This window comes from Coffea arabica, chromosome 6e, assembly GCF_036785885.1.
Source record: "Coffea arabica cultivar ET-39 chromosome 6e, Coffea Arabica ET-39 HiFi, whole genome shotgun sequence".
Taxonomy (NCBI): Eukaryota; Viridiplantae; Streptophyta; class Magnoliopsida; order Gentianales; family Rubiaceae; genus Coffea; species Coffea arabica.
In genome coordinates this window covers 55,673,922-55,695,928 of record NC_092321.1, presented here as the reverse complement: position 1 = coordinate 55,695,928, position 22,007 = coordinate 55,673,922, and the positions used below count along the sequence as shown (strand labels likewise).

General features: G+C 33.6%; 2 protein-coding genes across 2 annotated transcripts; one reads left to right on the top strand and one right to left on the bottom strand.

The window, feature by feature from the left end:
• Positions 1-1,423: 1,423 nt before the first annotated feature.
• LOC113694654 (translation initiation factor IF-2, chloroplastic-like) lies at positions 1,424-22,007 on the bottom strand. Its single transcript, XM_027213509.2, has 7 exons — positions 20,120-22,007; positions 3,019-3,159; positions 2,821-2,937; positions 2,639-2,718; positions 2,182-2,214; positions 1,917-2,030; positions 1,424-1,742 (listed from the first exon to the last, which is right to left on the bottom strand). The coding sequence occupies exons 4-7, from the start codon at positions 2,660-2,662 to the stop codon at positions 1,572-1,574; spliced, it is 342 nt and encodes a 113-aa protein (XP_027069310.2). The 5' UTR covers positions 2,663-2,718; positions 2,821-2,937; positions 3,019-3,159; positions 20,120-22,007; the 3' UTR covers positions 1,424-1,571.
• Positions 5,679-6,881, top strand: LOC140009952 (uncharacterized). The gene has a single exon (XM_072056301.1). The coding sequence runs from the start codon at positions 5,679-5,681 to the stop codon at positions 6,879-6,881; it is 1,203 nt and encodes a 400-aa protein (XP_071912402.1).

Genomic DNA, 22,007 nt, shown 5'->3' with positions numbered 1-22,007 from the left:
CTCTTGATTATTAGATGCTATCATAGCTATGTTGTACTCGGAACTCCCCCCGCTCGACTCGATTCATCTAACCTGTGGCTGATTTGTTTCAAGTTCATTTCTGCAAGCGTGATTGGTCGTTGAGTTGGATGTCCGTTATTTCGAAGAGGAGTCCGCTTGATTGGTGCATCGATCAGGTTTGAGAAGTTGTCTATTCGAGTCTTAAACGTCTGTCAAATTGTTAGCCATGCTACTACATTTTCTTCTCTCCTTTTTTTTTTCCATTCTTTTGCCCCCTCTATTTATGTCGAGGAAGCACATGGGAGCTTCCAGTTCCTTCTGATGTGGATCAGAAGGAAAATATTAAAAACACTCCTGTCAAACTTTTTGTTTTTTTATTATGTAACAGGATAAAAAGATCTTCACTCTTCATTTTGATTATAATTTCATAAAATAAGAGAGTGCCATTAACATGTCCCTAACTTTTGATATCCACTATTATGTCATTTTTCCTGAACTATCAATTCTTGTCGATCATTTCAAAAATCCTATCATTTTTGAAATATCCTGTGGAAAGAGCACGCAAACTAGTAGTAAATGAAAATCTAATATGACAAGGAAAGTTTTAGTTGAAATGTACAAGAGATCTTTGAATGCAGCACGCTGTTTGGCATAAATATGCGAAGATGCTGGAAAAGTTAGCAGGCTTTTGAAGCTGAAAACAGCAAAAATGCTACTAAATTGTATCACATTTCCCGTTTCTGGAAGAAAAACAGAGCGTATGTTTAAATCCTTCGTTCCGCTCTGTACAGTCAACTTAATTATAAAGAATTCTTTTACAAGTCTTGAGCCATATGGGTTGAGAGTAGTTGCATTCCATGATGGAAGATTCTTTTGAACGTTGAGGGCTTCCAATATTCATGCCTAGCTCATTGTTTCTTTGACCCCAAATTATATTTCTAGAAAAATTTACACTTTACAGCCTTAGACAATTTTCAGCTAAGGATGCGAAAATCATACATAAAACACTACAACAAAAATGGCCTTTAACGGCATTTAAAAGTGTCAGTATAGATAATCTAATCTGACACTTTATCTATCCTCACACCTAGGGCGAGTGTTGTCCCTTCCAATGTGGGGATAGACTCATACTATTCAACATGTCAGGAAAACTATGTTGTTATAACATCCCATCTACCAACAAAAATCCCTTTTCTTGATAATTGAAAGTGTCAGGATAGGTATAGTACAATATTAGAATATCGAATTCTATGCTGACACTTTTAATTGTCAGGAGTTTTTTTTTTTTTTTTTGAGATAGAAGCAACCTGCAAGTAATGCTCCCTGCTATACATTCCGTCAATCAGAAACCCAAAGGACTTTTAAAATTATCCCAAAGAACAGAATGCATATAAGATAATATGCTATGATGCAAAAATCTAGAAACATCAAACTTGAGCAGTACTGTGATTATGAGAACTGAAAATGCCAACTCCCATAAGCAAGAGGAGATTTGTCATCATGTTTCATACATCAAAAGCAGAATGCAAATGAGACTAAATGATATACAAGCCAACACACAGTGGAAAATCTCAGAATAAATGCAAGCGCACTTTGTTTATAGCAATAACAATTCGCACTCCAACTGCTTTGGCATGAGCAATAGCCTCTTTTGTTTGAGGTCGAATTCCATCATCAGTAGCAACTACAATAACAGCAATGTCTATTACTCTGGCTCCACGAGCTCTCATTGCTCGAAATGCCTATCCAACCATTTTTACAGTTATGTTAGATAATTCATCTTGACAAGGGCCTTTTAAGATATGTCTGCAAAATCTCCAAGAAGAGCATTTGACATAAAAATTTTAAAAAAAGAAAAAAAAAACTTGCATGAATAAGCAGTTAAATGTTAGAACCAGTGCTACATCATTAATTACCTCATGTCCAGGGGTGTCAAGGAAAACACAAGTCTGTGGCTTGCCATCAAAAGGTACTTGTACCTTGTATGCCCCCATGCCTTGAGTAATTCCACCTGCTTCAGATGCTGCCACCTACAGTAGGTTGTCTAAGATTTAGTTCTCAGCTATTCAAGTATCATAACATAAGACAGAATAAGGTACTTCTTCTAAAGTCATCAAATCATAATGGCATTACAAATAATGTACCTCAATGTGAACATCAATAAAAATAATCGATTCATACCTTGCTTTTCCTGATGTAATCCAAAAGTGTGGTCTGCCAACCCAAAAGAAAACCAGTAATATATTAGCTAAAGATTGTTATGGGACAATAAATCTAGAATGACTCTCCTAAAGATCAATTAACTGGAAGCACACAAAATGTTCATAGGCAACAATCAAATAACAAAGAAAGGTAAAATTATTTCATGGGATGAGATCATAATGACTTCAAAAAAGATCCATTTGCTATGGAAGACTAATCCAGCTGTAAGAAAAATAAGCGCATGCATCAAGGAGTACAACATTAATATTGATGATAACGTATCATTTATAAGCAAAATACTGAAAATGAAACTTGGAATGACTATATCTAGACATCGCTAGACAAATCCCAATTCTCTTGATAAGGGAAGACAAGCTAATAATGTACAGCTAGATTAGTAATAATTTAATAGAGAGCCAAAACTTAAGATGGGCACCTGAACTATGTCGTAGATTGGCATGATGCCAGTCTAAAACTGAGTTGATCTCAGCTCTTTCGAACAGGTCTGTTGGGTACCTTTTTGGTATGAAAAAGCACAAGTGATCAAAAGAGGTACGATCGAGTATCAGTTGTTGGTTTGATACCTTAGAAGCCAATAGGCATCATAGTAAGACTTACATTTAGCAAGTGGCTATGTAACCATTTTCTGGTTCTCATGTGTTGCAGCCTGATGATGGTACCACCTTTGATTGTATCCCCTTGTTGGGCATTGGTATCTGGTACGGGTCTAACAATCTGCAAGCCAAGTTTAATCATACCTAAACTTAGAAAATTATGATGATCTAGAAAAAATAGATACTAGAAAAAGAAACATACCCAATAGCTGTTTGAGTCATCAACGTTGGGAAAACCAGTGACGGATTGCTGTCCACTACCAGAGCCATATGGTACATCATGCAAATGCAGCCTAAACTTTGTTCTCTCATGCATCAACTTGATCACTGACCCATAAGTAATCTACCAAAATCACAGATGCCGAACAAAATAAGAATGACTTAGCACAAAGCCCCATTATACAACTATTAGAACTCAAAGCATCATACACCATTTTTTATTTTCGCCACACAACAGAAACCTCAAACTATAAAACAGGAAAAAAATCAAATTTAATTCATAAATCAGCTCTTTAAAAAATCCAAATAGCAATTTTTAACTGACACCCAGCTAGATTTTCAACAAAGATTATCGAGGCATTTCATCAAACATGTCGAAGGCTATTACTAATTCTACACAAACAACTCCATTTCCTCTTTCCCTGTCCTCTTTTAGCTTATAAACCTCTGAAGCGCTATAATTTATAACCATCACATGCCTATAATAGCATAAACTTGGTCAAAATTTTGAACCAAAAATAACTATAAAACAACTTTCCGCGTACAATTTCAACAAATATGGGGAAAAACACACACACACACACACAAAGATGCACCGCATATCTGTGCAACTACAAGAACGCAAAAACCATGAATTTGAAATAGTAAGTGGGCTTTTGGCTTACTTGGACGCCTTCGGAAGCGGTAGAGATGGGGGAAGAGGTGAAATTGGAGTCAAGGGTAAGAAAAGGAAAATGGCGAGACCGAAAAACGAGATTGCCATTAGTAAAAGTAAGCCAATGAACCAGGTAGTTTGCCAAAAGGGCAAATTGAGATTGGACTTGGAAGACAATTCTCGATAAACTATTCGAGTCGGGGGAGAAATTTGTTGAGCTGAATTCGAAGAAGAAGATGATGATGACCCGGAAGTGGGTTTCCTTCGAGAGAGATTTTGTTGCTGATGCTGCTGTTAGCTGCCTGAGAGAGCCACGGTTGAAGCTTCATGGAAACTGCTGCTTGGCTGCTACCCATTTTTCCCACCAACTACATCGGAATCTGACAACAGAGAGATAGAGAGACAGAGAGAGGGTGGCGGGAAATGGTGGAGTTGGAAAATGAAAATTTTGAGCAATTGTTTTGAGCAAGTGTTTTGGCCGGCAGAATGAAAATTTTGAGTGTTTTAGGGCGAATGAATCTTCCGCCAAAATCAAACGATGCCGTTTAGTGTCTTTCTTTTTTTTGGTGTATCTCATATTTTCTCAAGTGTTATGTTAGATAGTCTAAAGGCACATTATTATTTTTATATCTAATAAAATAAAAAAATTAGAGTATATATTATTGAATTACTAATAAGTGTCATGATAGGAGTGCTATAATGACACAAACCAACAAGTGTCCTTACAGATATGTCAGGAAAGGCCATTTTTGTTGTAGTGAAATCATGTACCTAACCTGCAAGGAACTATATATATAATTTCTGTCCTAATTGGAAAGTTGTTCAATTTGTTCTATATCTCCGCAAAGTATATTATTATTATTGTGTTTGTGGATCAGACTTAGAAGAAAATGACCCACGGCAAGAAAAGTGTGACCATTGAGTCAAATCATGGGAATTAGTAGATTAGACCCACTGTAACCAACGGACTTCCTAGCCAGCTTTGATCTTTTCTACATTATCGTATTTGGACTTGACCCACCCCAAAATATATATATATACATCTCACTCCACATCTACCGACCAAAACGGCTGATCCACATCATGGGAAAAATGGCATTTAAAATAGAAAACAGAAGAAAGAAAACATAACTCTAGTAAGTTGACTGTGTGAGTTATTTTACATCTGAACATGTGAATAAATTTCTGCTGCGAATCAGTTTCTAAGCCTTAAATGAACCGACACATGAGATAGATGAAAATATCTTCTAGAAATTATTATTGCTTCAATCAAACTCACATACTTTAATCTCTCGCTCTCTCTCTCTCTCTAGAATTAAATCTGAAGACTTAATTCCTACCACTAATTATACAAGACATTAGTGGCTTACCATATAATTGGGGATATTCTTGATAAACAGGGTTGGTGACAAAAGCACTGGACGTTTTCTCCCAGTTGCATTTCAGACCAGATATAAGGAGGTTCTTGTAAAGGCACATACTGTTGCATCTGGAGCGGTGCTAAGATTGCAAATAGCTCCTGTTCTTGGTAGGAAAAGGAAACCAATTGAGTGGTCTGAGTTTCAGGTACTGTTCCTTCTTACCATTATTCAGGCTTGAAATTTATATTTGTGCTTTACTCTTCTATTATTTCTGCATTAGGCATCTTCCCTTTACAAATATATGATGCCTGATCCTATGTTTTTTGAACATGTAGTGTGCTGTTAGCTAGCAAAATCAGCCTATGAAATTGATTATTCATGTTATGGCTTTATCTTTTGTTTGCCAAACTTTTGCATGTATACTGTGGCTGCAGATTCTATTTAGTTTGTTGCCTTACTAATGCATTTGTACTTGAGATGGTTGATTTTTGCTAAAAATGTGTTTTACACCTTGGATCCCATTGCTGGTATTTGAGGAGTTTAAATTTAGTTCATATTACATTGCATTTGTTTTCTATATAATGTGGCGGTCATATTCTTTATGGTAGGATAAAGGACTGCAACAATATGGACAGGAGTTGGATGTCTATTAAGAACTACCTAGACCCCAAGTATTTAGATGGAGTTGATGAATTTATTAAGTTTGCTTTTCTAGGCAAGGATCCTAATTGTAAACTGCCATGTCCTTGCAAAGTATGCAATAATTTTGAGGATCAAACTAAGGAAGTCATGGCCAATCACTTGTGTCGAGGAATTTTTGATAGTTATACTAGGTGGATATATCATGGCGAAGGGTTTGAATCTGATGATGAGAATGATGACATAGAAATAAATGACAACGATAGTGACTTTGACAGTATGGAGGAGCTGTTAAATGATGTAGGAGTTGCTAACTTTGGTGAGAGTTGGAGACATTCACCGGAACTTGATACGAGTGCTTGTACCGAGAAAGAAGGAGAAGCAAGTAGGTTTTTCAGATTATTATCGGAGGCTGAAAAATCTCTATACCCGGGCTGTGAAAAGTATTCAAAACTCTCGTTTATTGTCCATATCCTCCACTTGAAAACAATGAATCGGTGGACTTGTAAATCTACTGATATGTTGCTGAAGTTCTTGCATCAAGTATTTCCTACAGCTTTGATTCCCAGTTCATATTACGAGGCAAAAAATTTCATCCGTGAGTTGGGGCTGAAGTGTGAAAAGATCTACGCCTGTGAAAATGATTGCGTACTTTTTTGGAATGAAAATAAAGGCCTTGATCATTGTCCAAATGAAAAATGTAAAGCACCGCGGTATAAATCTCCAAATTCCAAAATACCTAGAAAGGTGTTGCGTTATTTTCCATTAAAACCAAGGCTGCAAAGACTGTTTGTGAACAAAGAGATTGCTCGGGATATGAGGTGGCATAAGGAGAGACGTGTAGATAATAAGAACATGATGCGACACCCTGCTGATTCATTAGCTTGGAAGGATTTTGATAGAAATCACAAGTCCTTCGCTGAAGATCCTAGAAATGTGAGGCTAGGACTTGCTAATGATGGCTTTAATCCCTTTGGAACCATGAGCAATTCATATAGTATATGGCTTGTTATCCTTGTTCCTTACAATCTACCTCCTTGGAAATGCTTAAAAGATCCATTTTTTTTCCTATCAATGATTATTCCTGGTCCCAAAGCACCTGGAAATGACATTGACATATTCTTTAGACCACTAGTACCTCCTATATTCACACCTTGTACAATAAGTTGCTTTCTGTGTTTTAATATATAAACAACCAAAAGCATAAAGATTAAACAATAATTATGGTGGGAGTCCAATTTAATTGTTCAATAAGTTGAGCTATTTAAAGAAGAAGAAAGAAAATAAAAAAAAAACTGTTTTAGAGAGCTCTGTAGTTGAGCTTATGCAGTGTTGTATTTGTATAGATTGGACTGTGATTTCTAACTTCTTGCTGGTGTTGTAATATGTGGGCCCAAATTATATGAGGTTCTTAATGAATTGTAATTTTTGTCTTAATAATCTAAGTCTCATTACTTGTTCTTTATTATTGTACTCCTCCCCTTACCTACTTCTTTTACTCTTTTATGACAGATAAATGCTATTCATACTAGCTTTTGGAAGATATCTATGGTTATGGTTGAAGAATGTTGAAGACAAAATTGCCTTTTGCTCATGGAGTGGTTCATTTAGATGTTCTTCAATTTCTTAAACTGTGATTGCTTTTGTAAATGTACCTTATGTACAAGTGATATTTTGGACAAATGTTATTTTTGTAGGCATTAGTTGGGTAATGTACACTTGAATTTGGCATTTGAGAATGCTATATTATTACCATGTAATCTAATGCAAATACTTTTGGTTATCAATCGCTCATGTTTATTTGTATGGTTTGTTTAAAATCAATGATTTAGTAATGATTACAGGCCAAATTATGACTATTAAGTTATTGAGAAATTATCTAATGACAAAAAAACGTTGTCACAAAATAGAAAATAAAAACTCCTTGTCACAACAGAGACTGTCACTAAATCTAAGCTACATTTGTGACGACAATTGTTGTCAGTAAAATAGTTATATACAATGGCTTTCGGTGCTTTTTAGTGACGACCTTAAGTAGAGCATTTTTGACAAAAGGTCAATTCGTCAATAAAACACTTCCAGATTGTTGTCACTAATGACAACTATTTAGTGACGACATTTCAGGTCGTCACTAAATAGTTGTCATTAGTGACGACAATCTGGAAGTGTTTTATTGACGACTTGATCTTTTGTCAAAAATGCTCTACTTAAAGTCGTCACTAATGAGAACTATTTAGTGACGACATTTTAGGTCGTCACTGTTTACTTTTACCGATGGGGATTTAGTGACGACTTTGTGACGATCAAAAAGTCGTCAATAAAAGGTATTTGTGACGATATTTGTATGTTCTGTGATGACTTTGTGTTGTCACTGATGAACAATTTTCTTGTAGTGAATATTTAGCTATGAATGAATCCCTCTTTAAATATGAATAGATGATCATGGATTTAGGAAGCATTTTTATTGACCATAGGAATTATTTGCTTGTGAAATTGGGTAAGATGAGACATTGAGTTGAATTAGTTAAAATTATGGCATAATCGGCTCTCTTTTACTTGATATTATGAGTACTTGAATTTAGTTGACTGATTGCATAATAGTTATTCACCTTGTTTTGAGAAAATGAAATTGAATTATGCACATATTTTTATTTTCAAAATTTTGGATCATTGTTGGACAAGCAATGGTTCAAGTGTGGGGGAGTTTGATAAGTGCATATTTATGTGTTTTAAGTGTATATTAGTAGTAAGTTTGATGTGTTTTATTTAGTTTTATAACTAATTAACTAGGATTTTAGTGAAAATAAACATTTTGTGGTTTAAGTGGTAAAAATTACATTTTTATGGATTTTAATGGTGAAATTTTCATGTTTTTGTAGGTTGAAGGATTCAATCATCAAATGGCATGAATTGAGAAGAGAATTACATGATTGATGATGGCTTGAAATGATAAAAAAGAGAATATGAAGTGCAAAATACTCAAAGGATGAAATGCAAGTTTTCCAACGTTGATATCTTGTGGTATTTTGACAATATTTTGATCTATAAGCATTGGATTGAGGTGATTCTTATACAATTTTGAAACTAAGAGATAGATCTATATGTGGTATGATACATTGAAGTCTAGTTCAGCCGTTTTCCTAGTCAAAAGGTTAAAATACAGAAGTACATTTTCATGGTCGAAACTTGAAACAGAGTTCTGACCAGTCGAGGGTATTTTGGTTATTTATCGGTACACAGAGCTCCAAATTGGATGATTCTTGATACATTGAAAAGTTAACTCAAAGGACTACAATTTTTATGTTTTATACAAGAGCTAGCTTAGCTTCTAACATAAAAAAATTATCAGTTGCAATTGGAGCAATGATGAATTCTACCCAGAAAGTGCAAACCTGCAACGGAGAAAACGTGGGGGTGCAATACACGACTTAAGGTCACGTTTTCAAGTCACGTATTCATCATTTTCGGTTGCAACTTGTACTTTGTTTACACAACTTTCCAACTTAATTCTAACAAGTAATTTCGGTTGTATCTGTCCAAGAAGAGTATGGAAAGTTGGAGAAACAATTCATGGGAGTTTCAAGAGTAAAAAATGACAACTAGAAACAACTCATTTGGCTCTTGAATCCTCTATAAATAGCAGCCTTTGGAGACTATTTTCACAATTTTGGAAGACTAGAGAAACTTACCAAAAATGTAGTCTTGACTAGAATTTCCTTAGTTCATTAGTTAGAATAGTATAGTATAGTTAGTGTAAGTTTTCCTTCTTGTATTTGTAGCTGGACTTGGATGAAGATTTGAAGAGTAAAGATGGAGAGTTAGAGCTGATGTGACAAGGGTGACTTCTCTCCTATCACTTTCTCTTTTGTATTTAAGTTCATGTTTAACTACAATACAAGTTTGGTATATGTTTTCATGTTTAGTTAAAGTTTATGCCTAGAGTTATAGATGAACTTTCTATATCTTGTTAGTGATATTTACTTGGTTATTTGCTGATATTATTTTGATCAAGTTATTTATCACTTTTGCTTTTCTAATCATGATTAACCGGCCATTAATTATGATAACTTTAAGGTGTTAAGTTTGCAATGAAATTTGGAATTTAGCACTAGTTCAAAGAAGTAATAAACCTAGGAAGTACATTCACGAGAGTAGAGGAGCACCTATGTGGCTTTAGTGACTTGTTTCGTGTAATTTCATAAAAGAAATGAGTTTGTAGTTAATTTCATAACCATGAGAGTAGGTATGATTTAACTACAAGTATAGTTGATTCATTAGGAGAGTAGGTTTCACATACATTAGGAAATTACGCCATAACTGATCAAGAAAATAGCATTCACTTAACTGATAACTTCACTTGCAAGAATAGTAAGGAATTCCATACATCTAGGAGTTTTTTATTGTATTTTTGTTACTTTAATAATGTAGATTTAATTTCATTACTTGTGATAGTTTAAATAATAAAGAAGTTCAAAAATCACCGGTAATTGAAAATCTTTCCTGTGGATTAGACCCTTAATATCCTATATTCGCTCATGACCTGTATACTTGCAAAAAAATCGCGTGTGGAGTATTTAGAATGTTATAAATGTGAAATTTGACTGTGGAATGAGTTCATTATTATATGTATATCCCGCGCTCGTCACCCTTGTCTTGCTAAGGATGCATTTCACTCAACCCATCGGAACTCACTTTCGCCAATGAACTGAACTTAGCCTACACTAGAGTTTCCCTACTTTCATGGTGAAATCTCAAGTATAAACTAGATCAAGCACAAGAAATATCATAAACATCCACCTAGGTGCACCACTACTTTTGTGTGTCTACTCCTTAGGTTCTATTCATTCATTTTCCATTATTGTCAACTATTTTCATAGATTAACAATAACTAAAATGGCTTGCAAATGGTGATCAAGCATTCACAAGTATTAAAGCATGAACAAATGAACTAGCAAGTATAAAATATAGCAATAATCAACTTCATTCAACCATAGTCAAAGCACAAATAGTTTCATCTATCCTTAGAACAAGAAGATTAAGCTAGACATAGTAGATTTAATAATAAATCTCATATCTCTAATGTAACAAAGCATTAGTGAAACAAATAAAGAGAGTAAAGAGGAAGATATGCTCATTCAAATGAAGAAACATGATCTTCAAGTTCCATCATTTTCATTGCTATCAAAAATGCTTTAATACATCAAGAGTTCTTCAATAGAAATGAGAACTAGATCTAAAACTATAACTAAGCTAAACTAGCGAGAATAGAAAGAAAAGCTCTATATTTTTTCTTCTCTATCTCCTCACACCCTCTTTTCTATCTTCAATAATGTGTTTTTCTACTTGTTTCTTTACTTCTTGTTCAAAAAATGCCCCTCATTAGAATCTCCAATATTCCTTCTTCAAGTGTACAAGATGCTTTGCCAGTTTCTAGTCGGAATTTGTTGTGAAACAAGAGTCAAAAAGTAAGTGTGAAATGTACATAAGTTGTTCTGTAGATTGCAAAGGAAAGAGAAAGATTTGAGGCCTTGGATTCGGGAGCTTCACACAGATCCGAGATTGGATCTGGGTTTTCCCATTTTCCTTCATTTATTTTGCAAGACGATCCGGGGCCTATTCTACTTGGATCCGAGCTCGGATCCCTTGCTCTCAGATCAACTTCTCCAGATTCTCAGACGAGGGCTCGGATTGAAGGCTTGTGGAAACGGATCTGAGCTCGGATCCATTTTCCCATGTTTCTAGCTTCAATTCTCTTCTTGTTTCACTTATATGTTTTCCTCCATGAAGTGCATTGCATCTTCTTCAACTGAAGAGAGTGTTGCACGCGCCAATAACCTTCAAAATATCACATATTTACGCTTTAATTCACTCATTTGCACATTTAGTTCACTAAGTAACACTTGAAGAAATTTTGCACTAAAAGGGTTTAAACCTGGCTATGAACCCCTAAAAACACAACAAAAACTTACATTTTATCAAATGAAATCAATGTGAAATATTCACTTATCAATTATTCTTTTAAGGGAATAATTATCTTTTTCATAAAAAAAAAAAGAAAAGAAGAAGAGAGTAAAAGTTGTTCTACTCCAATGGTTCTTGTACTTAGTAATCGGGAGTCTTTATCTACAAATGTCGACTTTTACGTAAAACGGTACTTGAATTAAGAGTATGCAAAGTAATTTGAATTTGTGAAGTGTTGAGTAACCGACAATCTTCATCTACAAATGTTGATCTTCGTATCAAAAGGCACTTTCACAACTTGAGTAAAATATATATATATATATATATATATATGAATAAATCCCTTTTTAAGTTGAATAAGAAGATGACCATGGGATTAGGTAGCCTTTTTGTTGACATATGAGTTACTTGTAAAATTGGGTAAGGATGAGAAATTGAGTTGAACTAGTTACAATTATGGTATAATTGGCTCTCCTTTACTTGATATTATGAGTACTTGAGCTTAGTTACGTGATTGCATAATAGTTATTTACCTTTTTTTTTAAGAAATGAAGTGGAATGGTGCACATATGTTTATTTTCAAACTTTTGGATCATTGCTGACTTGTAATTCTTATTGCTTGAGGACAAGCAATGGTTCAAGTATGGGGGAGTTTGATAAGTGCAAATTTTGAGTGTTTTTAAGTGTGTTTTCTTATTTAGTTTTGGTGTGTTTTAGTCACTTTTATAGCTAATTAGCTAGGATTTTATTGAAAATATGTATTTTGTGGTTTAAAGTGTGAACATTGCATTTCTATAGATTTTAATGGCAAAAACTTCATGTTTTGGTAGGTTTAATGATTCAATCATCAAATGGCATGAATTGCGAAGATAATTGGATGATTATTGTTGATTTAAAGTGGTAAAAAGAAGACATGAAGTGCAAAATAATCAAGGGAAGAAATGCAATTTCTCTAGCTTTGACACCTTATGATATTTTAGCTATATCTTGAGTTACAATGATTGGATTAAGGTGATTCTTGTACCATTTTGAATTTAAGAGATAAATCTACATTTGGTATGAAAAAATCGAAGGCCAGTTCAGTCTTTTTTATTGTCAAAAAGTCGAAATACTGAAGTACAATTTCATTGTCGAAAGCTGAAATAGAGTTCTGACCATTAGAGGGTATTTTGGTCAATTCTTGGTCCACAGAACTCCAAATTGGATGATAATTAGGCATTGGAAAGTTACGTCAATGGGCTACAATTTTCATGTTTTGCACAAGAGGTAGTTCATCCTACATCATTGAAAAAATATCAGTTGAAGTGGTGCTAAATTCGCAGAAGGGAAAACGCGAGCTGTTAATACACGATCGTAAGTCACGTATTCCTAAGGCCGCACATCTAGCCTGATTTCTGCAACTTGCTCTGCCACTTGCTTTGCTTTCATACTGCTTTTTTGCTCAATTTCTGAATAGAATTTTGGCTGCACGTGCTCAAGATTCCAAAAGGAAGAGAAAAGAAACTTTATGTCTTGTCAAAAACCACTTTTTGACTCTCTTAACACTAGATATGTAAGAATGATTAGAAAGAGAAAAAGGGGGACATTAGAGCGGGTTATCATTAGATTTTAGGAGAGCTTAGTTTTTAGCCTTGTTTTGTTCTCTCTAGCTAGAGGAATTGTGAGAACAGTTGGAGATTTCATTGTACAACTCATTTGTTGAAGAAATAGAAGATCATTGGGAGCTTCTTCATTATTTTGGCTAAACTTTCTTTATCTATCTTTTGCTTGTGATTCAATAGTGTTCATGCAATGAAACAATGTTCTTTCTTGTCATACATCATATGAGTAGCTAAATTTTTAGATCTAGGGAGTAGATGAACCTTATGGCTATTTGATATGAATTGAACATGATTTACACTTGTTACACCTTGTAGTAAATTGTCTATTATGCATGCTTATCACTTGTTGTTGCTTGATCACCAATAGCAAGTTATAAGTTGCTATTATTCAATAAAGGTTGGTAATAATGATGGAACAACATAATCAAGCTTAAGTAGTAGACTCATGAAAATAGAGATACATTTAAGTGGATTAACCTTGCATTTCATGAAAGAAACAAGAGTAGATCTAGTTATTCACCATGAGAATAGGGAAAACTAATCGAGTTTAGGCCATTTCATCGTAAGAATGAGATTAGGTAATATTGGAAATGAATCTCTAGTTAAACAAGAGTTGTAACAAGAGGTAATTCTATTTATTTGTATCTTTTTATGCCATAAGTGGACTCTACATCTCTAAACGCAAGTATTTAGTGAATTTTCTCCATTGTTACCTTACAAGTTATCTAGTTAAGATTAGTTAGATATTAGAAATTACAACTTTTCTTGCTTTAATTGATTATAAGTCTAAATAATAGAGTAAGTAAGGTCTTCGTACTTGTAAAGTTGCTTCATGTAAGATCGAACCGATATATGCCCTAAACTACTTATTTGACCTGTATACTTGTAGTAAAATGGGTATATTTCGGAATTAAACTTGTAATTGTATAAAAAACCCATCAATCCTCCCTTATTGGTATATTACTCCTTACTTAAAGAGATGTTTTATGATTTACTCAAGGGCAATATAGGTAGATCCAAAAAAGTAAGAAACACCCAAAAGTAAATCATTTAACACACTTTTATTACATATATATATATATCAATAATTATAGTTGTAGTTATCAAAGCACAAGAAATTTGTTGTGGAAGCATGAAAAAGTAGACGTGCATTACAATTTTAGATAATTATTTTACTTGAGAGTGTGATTTTTATTTTTATTTTTTAATATGTTGGCATTACTTTACCATTTTTAGTAAGAATATAAAAGGAAGGTCCTAACATGAGCAAAGTGTATTAATAGCACACAATACTGTTTTCACATTATACATCTTAGGGATATTGCCAATACTCTATATTTCCCTCCTTCCAGTTAATTAGCAAAAGGAAAGGCAAAACGTCATAACTGATTTATTTTTCTTACTTAATTGACTTCCAATGTAACTTCACATTTTGCATTGTTTCTGAAATCAACCTTAGAAAACCAACTTCTGCTTGTCACATATATTGTTTTAGTTAGTAGTATTTTTAGTTTCTTTGGCACAGTTGTGAATGAGGAATGAATCTAGCGCAAAATTCAAATCTCCAAGGCCATACTTTGTCTACTGAAAAGAATATTAAGCAAGAATTAAGTCGGACCGCGTGCTAGTGTGAGCAATATTGGAGTCTGCTCTTGCAATAACAAAATGTAAACTGTGCTACTAATTTAGATGTGAGCATGCCAAGTAGGGTTTGAGTAAGATTTACTTTACTCTGACTGTGACTGGATAAATTTTAGATCCTAAACTAGACCCAAACCCAAATAAGTTTGAAAAAGACAGACCCATTACGATTTTGGTGCCAATGACTATCTATGGATACTTTTATTATGTGCAATTAAGTATTACCATTTTAAAAATTAAAAATGAAAGAAATTTTTTTTTAATATAACATAAATATAATCTAATTATTATTTTTAAATGGCAAAATAATCATAGAATAGTACTGCATGTAAGAATTAAGAACTAAACTCATAAAGTTGTATCAACTAATTGTATTTCCTTTAACAATTTCATTTGCATCAAATGTCCAATCTTTATATGTCTTTTTCTCATTTTTGTTGTACACGTATATGTGATTATGTAATTTTAAAATTGCTTGTGGAAATTAACCATTGACTGTCATTTTACAATTAAAAAAAGAAGGAAAATTAGCCAATTTGGTCCTTGAGTTTTTTCACTAAAACCATTTTCGTCCTTAATGATTTTTTGACCAATTAGTCCTTAAATTATATTTTCCATTCCAATATAGTCCTTCAACGGTGATGTCATTGCATTTTAACTCTTTTGCTCGACCAGCCAGGGGCATTTTGGCCAAGAAAAGGATAGATTCTACAATATTAGATTTAGGATAAATTACATATAATTCTATAATTCCTTTGTGATTTTGCATAATGTCAGATGGCCCTTCCTAAGGTTTCAAAATAGTCGCAAAACTCCCTTGTGGTTTACAATTCAACTCTTATATAAAAAATAAAGGAAAATAAAAACATTCAACTAAACAAGGGTGAAAAACTAATTTTTCATTAAAATGGGGTGAAAATTAAAAATTTGTAAATACAAAACCACCAAATCGTGCACATCAAGCCTTCCTTCACCAGCATGTTCCATCAACACACATAGCCACTAGGGGTATGCATCGAATTCGAATTCGAATTCGGTAATTCGGAAGTTTGAATTCAGAATTTTTCGAAATTTTGGCGTAGGAATTACCGACCGATTTCGATTTCGAATTCACCTGTTCCGATTTCGATTTCGATTCCAAATTCAATTCAAAATTCAGTAAATTCCGAATTCACCGAATTCGGAAACCTTTTTCCCTTTTTTTCTTTTTTGTTAGATGTTTGTTATATAATATAAATTTTATATTGCATATATTATAAAAAATATTATTATATATATAAATATATATTAATATACATATTATCAAACGAAATTGAAATAAAAAATATTAGTATATAAATAAATAAATATTAATATATATATATATATTATAAAACGAAATTGAAATCGAAAATTCCAATTTCAGTGCCGAATTCCGAATTACCGATTTCGAAAATTCCGAATTCAATTCGAATTTAGTCAGTAAATCGGAATTTTTCGATTTTGCACACCCCTAGTAGCCACTACTCTGATAAGAAAAAGCTACAATAGAAGAAGCATTGGTACCTACAGCAGCCCCGCTCAAGTACAACCTACCAAGAAAAGATGGACGGAAGGCCATTCTGCTTTTGGGTTGAGTAAGATTGGATTTCGGCTGAAAATGTGGATTCTTGGAAGAAATTGAGTATAGAAGAACATTAGAAGTGTTAAAAAGACTTAGATTGTGATTCTGGAAGAAATTTGTCATCTTTATTCTCCATTCATCAACCTCAAATCCATAATTGGTCTTTAACTTTACTTAGATTCTCTCAAAATTTCTCCTTCAAAAAACTAAAAAAAAAAAAAGAAAAAAGGAACAAAACAGAAGGCAAATTTGGTAAAAGAAAATACGGATAATAGGATGAAAAGCACATCAACATTGACCTGAGCCGACAACTGCTATTACTACACCATCAAAACCAAGTTCGATGTACCACTTTAAAATGATTCCTATATCTTTCTTGCCTCACATCTTGTCTTAAGCTTAAAGACAAGAAAATGGTTTTGGAACTTGATGCATACAAAGTTTGAATCTTATTTGCTCCCAAGTTTTAAATATAACTCAAAATTTCACTACTGCAAATTCATAAGTCATACATGAGTATAGGGAATATTTGAGTCTCGATCCTACATGGAAGATTATCAATTGTCGGTGTGATTCGAAATCATTTATTATTTAGATGATCACAAATAAAACATGTAAATCTATGCTAGAAACATGTAATAAAAGTAGTAAACATGACAAGAAAGAGGTTCTTAGGATTCTTGGAGGGATTCATTCCCTATTTCACCAAAACTTTTTGCCTCGAGTCCCTCTGACAATCATTGCACGGATTCTTGGAGGGATTCAAGCCAACTTTTTTTTTCTTACAAGTTTCATCACTTTCTTGTGTATGTAACTCGAACCACCTTTGAAACTTGCCAAATTAGTGAACTTTAGGACTTCAATGAACATATTACAATCTTGTTTTTTGTCAAAATGAAGTTTATTTGCAACTCCTATAAAAACAACCAAAAACGTGTGAGAAAAAAGGACAAAAATCAATTCTATCCAAAATGGACAATTTTCTTCTTATAACATTGCAAACGTGACTAAAACTAACATAAAATGTCATTCAAATATAGTGTAAAATAATCGCTTATTAGATGAAAGCCGAACTAGTTCTTGCACAAAATATAAAATTGTAACTCTTTGAATTAGCTTTCCAGTTCATCAAGAATCATGTCATTTGGAACTCTAAAGATTGACAAATAACCAAACCCTCAAACCCTATCTCGATGGCAAAAATGCCTGACTATAGTTTAGCTTTTTGACCATTGAAATGTGTGAATTGGACTTTGAGGTCTAATAAAAAATGTATCCCTAGATCTTAACTTTACAATACTTCAAGAATCATCTCAATGCAATACTTGAAACTCAAGTTATAGCTAAAATACTGACTTGTGTTAGGGCTGCCAATCTATTCTTCTTTGTATTCCATGCTTTGAATATTTTGGAGTTCTTTTTTACTTGAAATCACTTGAAATCATCAATAATCATTCAAATATCTATTCACTTCACTCTAATTGATGATTAAGTCATTAAAACCTACAAAAATATGAAGTTTTAACCACTTAAATCTATGGAAATGCAAAATTTTCTCATTTTAACCATAAAATGTAAAATTCACTGGGATCCTTGTTATTTAATATTAAAATAATTTAAACACACCAAAAACTAAATAATGCCCTCCAACTACTTGTGAAAATGCTAGAATGTAAATTGATAATGAAAATGAGGCTGAGATTTTGTGTATGTGATATGTGTTTGCATGAGAAGAGAAACCATTGTCTATTGTAGATCTTGTAGGCACCAGAGACTAACAATGAGTGGGTTGTAAGGAAAATACATCTATTTTACTTTAAAAATATCCTTTATTTTTTGTTATTTTGGGTTTCAAAAAGCATCTATATGTGTCTGTAGCTTCTACGTGCTTGGATGTGAGAGAGTGGGAAAATTCTGGCAAGTCTACTAGCTAGGAGGGGGGAATCATTAGAAGAAGAAGAACTGTTGCAGCGATGTCTGATTTTGGGGAAAAAATTACTAATTTATATTTTTACCACAATTTAATTGAAAATTTAGTTTTTCTCTCCAACTTAGTTTAATATATTTATTTTCCTCGTTCTTATAAAGGAGTTCACTTCTAGTTCCTACATTGCCCTTGATTTTTGCATTGGAAAAATCAAAATGGGTGGCACCACTGTCGCGCCCCATTTTTCGCGATGGAAAAGAAAAATAAAGTGTGAGGTTTATAAAAGATATGATTTTATTTTTAAACAAGTTAAAAGGGACCTAGAATGGGACTTAAAAAGAATGCGACAATTTGGGTCCAAAATTTAGTCTAAAAGGGTTTTTAAGAAAAAACAGGAGTCGCCACTTGGTATGGAGTTTTGGTGTACCAAGTCACCCAAAAAATAAAGTAAAACAAAATAAAACCCTTTTTGACAACTCCAGGTCATTGAAAACAAGAGAAAATGGATTCGGGAGTCACGGTTGAAGAAAGGGAAGGCAAAGATTCGATTAACTCAAATCTAAGGCACCCTTTCAACCTAGTCTAAGCTAGTTGCGAGGTTTAGTCAAAATTTTCCTAATCTAACCCTTAATTTATCACATTTGGATGTTTTCTATATGAATGCAAATCTAAGAAATGTCGTAAGGGACAACATGTTCATTCAAGGGTTTAATTGAACCAATCGCATTAATTGCGAAGGTCAAAATAAATCCTCGAAGGTGTCACAAGGATGCAAATGATGAAAAAGAAAAGAAAATAAAAGAAAAGAAATTAAATTATATACATATATATAAGTGATCAAAGAAAAAGGGAATGCAACATAAAGGGTACGGGAGGCAAGAAAATTCGTGACATAATTTTCTTATACATGGATTAATAGGGTATTTAAACTAGAAAGTTATAATCACCCATTTCCCATGTTTGAAAAATAATTATCCTAACATGAACAAGCAAATGAACTAGCTTAAATGGGATGCAATTCTAAATGACATGATTAGCACCTATAGCGGGTAGGGGATAATATAATAGGGAATATCATGCAAATGAGAAAAGATCCTAAAAATAAAAATATACATGAAAATGTAGTGAATAGCACACAAAGATGAATCTAGCGCAAGATAACCTAAAGGGTCTAGCGTTGGACTAGCCCATTTCTAAAAATCCTTACTAGCGTTGGACTAGCAAGTAAGCGGAGGGAGAAACCACAACTAACGTTGGACTAGTGTGGTGACGTCATGCATCAACAATTCATAGTGAAACAAATAAAACATAAATTAAAACAAATAAACACATAAGAGCACGTAGCACATAACACGTAAACATAATATCTAGATGCCAAAATCCTAAGAAAAATGGATAAAACACATAACACATAAGCCACATAAACACGCAACCTATCTATTACATCGGGGAGCGCCTAACTACAATCTAGAAGGGAAAAATATAATAAAACAAATCTAATTATCCTATCTATTACATTTTTGAGGTATTTAAATGCCTCTTGAATCATTGTAAAAATTAATTAAAACATATATAAGAAAATTTGAATGAATATTTAATTCAAATAAATAAAGCATATAAAAATATAAACACATAGGAACACATAAGAGCACATAAGAGCACGTAATTGACATTGAAATAATAAAAATAGGGGTACCTCCCGTTTGAAGTGGTGACTAAATGGAGTCAAATTGTCCTATTTATACTCACAATGAACAAAAGAATCATGGCACCACTTTAATTGAAAATAATAATAATGTTAAAATACTAAATTCACATTAACATGTCAAACGCAAAGAAATTTAAGAACATCTAAAAATTGCAAGTTGAATATGTTCAAAAATAACATAATTAGTTATTAAAGAAAAGAAACAATCATAATAAAGAGAGTCAAAATTCATCAGGGACTGAATTGCAAAGATTGAAAACTTTTAGGGACAGAAGTTATATTTTTCCAAAGTTTAAGGGTCAAAATTAAATGAAAGATAAAATTCAAGGACCAAAGTGCAATTAAATTAAGTACCTAAGTGAAAGGAATTTAGAATATTCTGGGCCGAAGTGAACTACTCCAGAGATCAGGGGCTAAAGTGCAAAATCTGATTTCTGATTGGGGAGAAAAAGGCCATTGGGCCATTATTTATTTCTTTGGGCCGAAAACTACCTAAGCCCAACCGAAAATCCATAGAAACGAGCAGGCCAGCCCGTCATTTTATCACTCAAACCCAACCAAAATTAAAGCATGGGCTCCGACCTTCTAGCCCAACCGAAACCCGAAAGAAATAAAACAAAAGTCCATTCCCCAAACCCAACCAAAATAACCACAGGCCCACCTAAAAAAAAAAACACTAGCCCAAACCACTTTCCTTTTCTTTCTTTTCTTTTCTTTCTTTTCTTTCTCTTTTCTTCCCCATACGTTTCCTCTTCTTCTTGTTCGGCCAGCTGAAGAAAACTTCAGCTGGTGACCATGGCGGCTGCCGGTGGCGCCGCCGCCGCCGACCGCCACCGCCGGTGACCTCTCCGGTCACCAAAAATCCTCAAAATACACCTCCTCACTCGATTTTTCGCGTAGACTCCATTTCCGGAGTTAGTTTTTACAAACAATGAGTCGAAAGCGGTCAAAATGCCAAGAGATCAGTTCAGTTTTTTATTTTTTAAAACCTTCACATCTTCACCAAAAATCATAAAAATTATGCCAAAACCCTCCTGATAACTTCTACATTACAACTATAATCTTAGTTTGACAAATAAACAACAACAAAATAAAGCATTAAGTCAATAACAGCCCCAAAAATGAAGAAAATTATTCTAATGCTTTGAAGGCTCAAAAACTCCCAAAATTTTTGGATAACCAAGCATTTTCAGATCTTTGCTAGCTAATGGTCATCCATTTAAGCAAAACATACACACCAAATTCACTCCTTTGATTCATTTTTTTTATTCAAACATTTTTTCAAACATTTGGCATGCATTCACAGCACCGTTTCTTTTTTTCCTAATTTTGTTCATGACCCATCCCAAAATTTCATCCATACAACACCAACAAAAACCAGCAAAAATAAGCAATAAAAAGTAACCACACATGCATTCAATCTAGTTAATTAAAAAAAGAAAAGCTGGAAAAAAGGAGATAAATACCTCAATGAAGAGTTTGGTCCCTTTGCCAAGATTTTTGATGAAATTGCCAAGCTCCAATCCAACCGATTGCTGCCTTGTTGTGTGCAAATGTGTTTGGATTTTGTGAAAGAAAATCTGTAAAGGGAGCCCCCCCCTTTTTTGTTCCTCTTGTCTGATGAGGGAGAGAGCCGAGAGAGCAAATTGAGCCAAAAGGGTGGAGTCTTTTTTTTTCTTCTTGTCCTCTGTCCGTGAGAGCCGAGAGAGGAGATTGAGGAAGTAGTTTTTTTTTTTTCTTTTTCCTTTTGTTTGGTTTTTTGTTCTCGTCTGTTAAGAGCTAGCCGAGAGAGGGAGGGAAAATTTTTTCCTTTTTTCCTTCCCCTGTCCTGGAGAGAGCCGAGAGATGTCTTGTAGCCAAAAAAGGAGCTTGTGTG

What these genes read in the sequence shown, in the direction of transcription:
- LOC113694654 (XM_027213509.2), bottom strand. Translation starts at nt 2,662, where the DNA reads ATGCCAATCTACGACATAGTTCAG. An exon ending in CAATCTACGACATAGTTCAG is followed by an intron (nt 2,215 to 2,638) that starts GTGCCCATCTTA and finishes TTGGGTTGGCAG; the next exon opens with ACCACACTTTTGGATTACAT. An exon ending in ATTACATCAGGAAAAGCAAG is followed by an intron (nt 2,031 to 2,181) that starts GTATGAATCGAT and finishes AACCTACTGTAG; the next exon opens with GTGGCAGCATCTGAAGCAGG.
- LOC140009952 (XM_072056301.1), top strand. Translation starts at nt 5,679, where the DNA reads ATGGACAGGAGTTGGATGTCTATTAAGAACTACCTAGACCCCAAGTAT.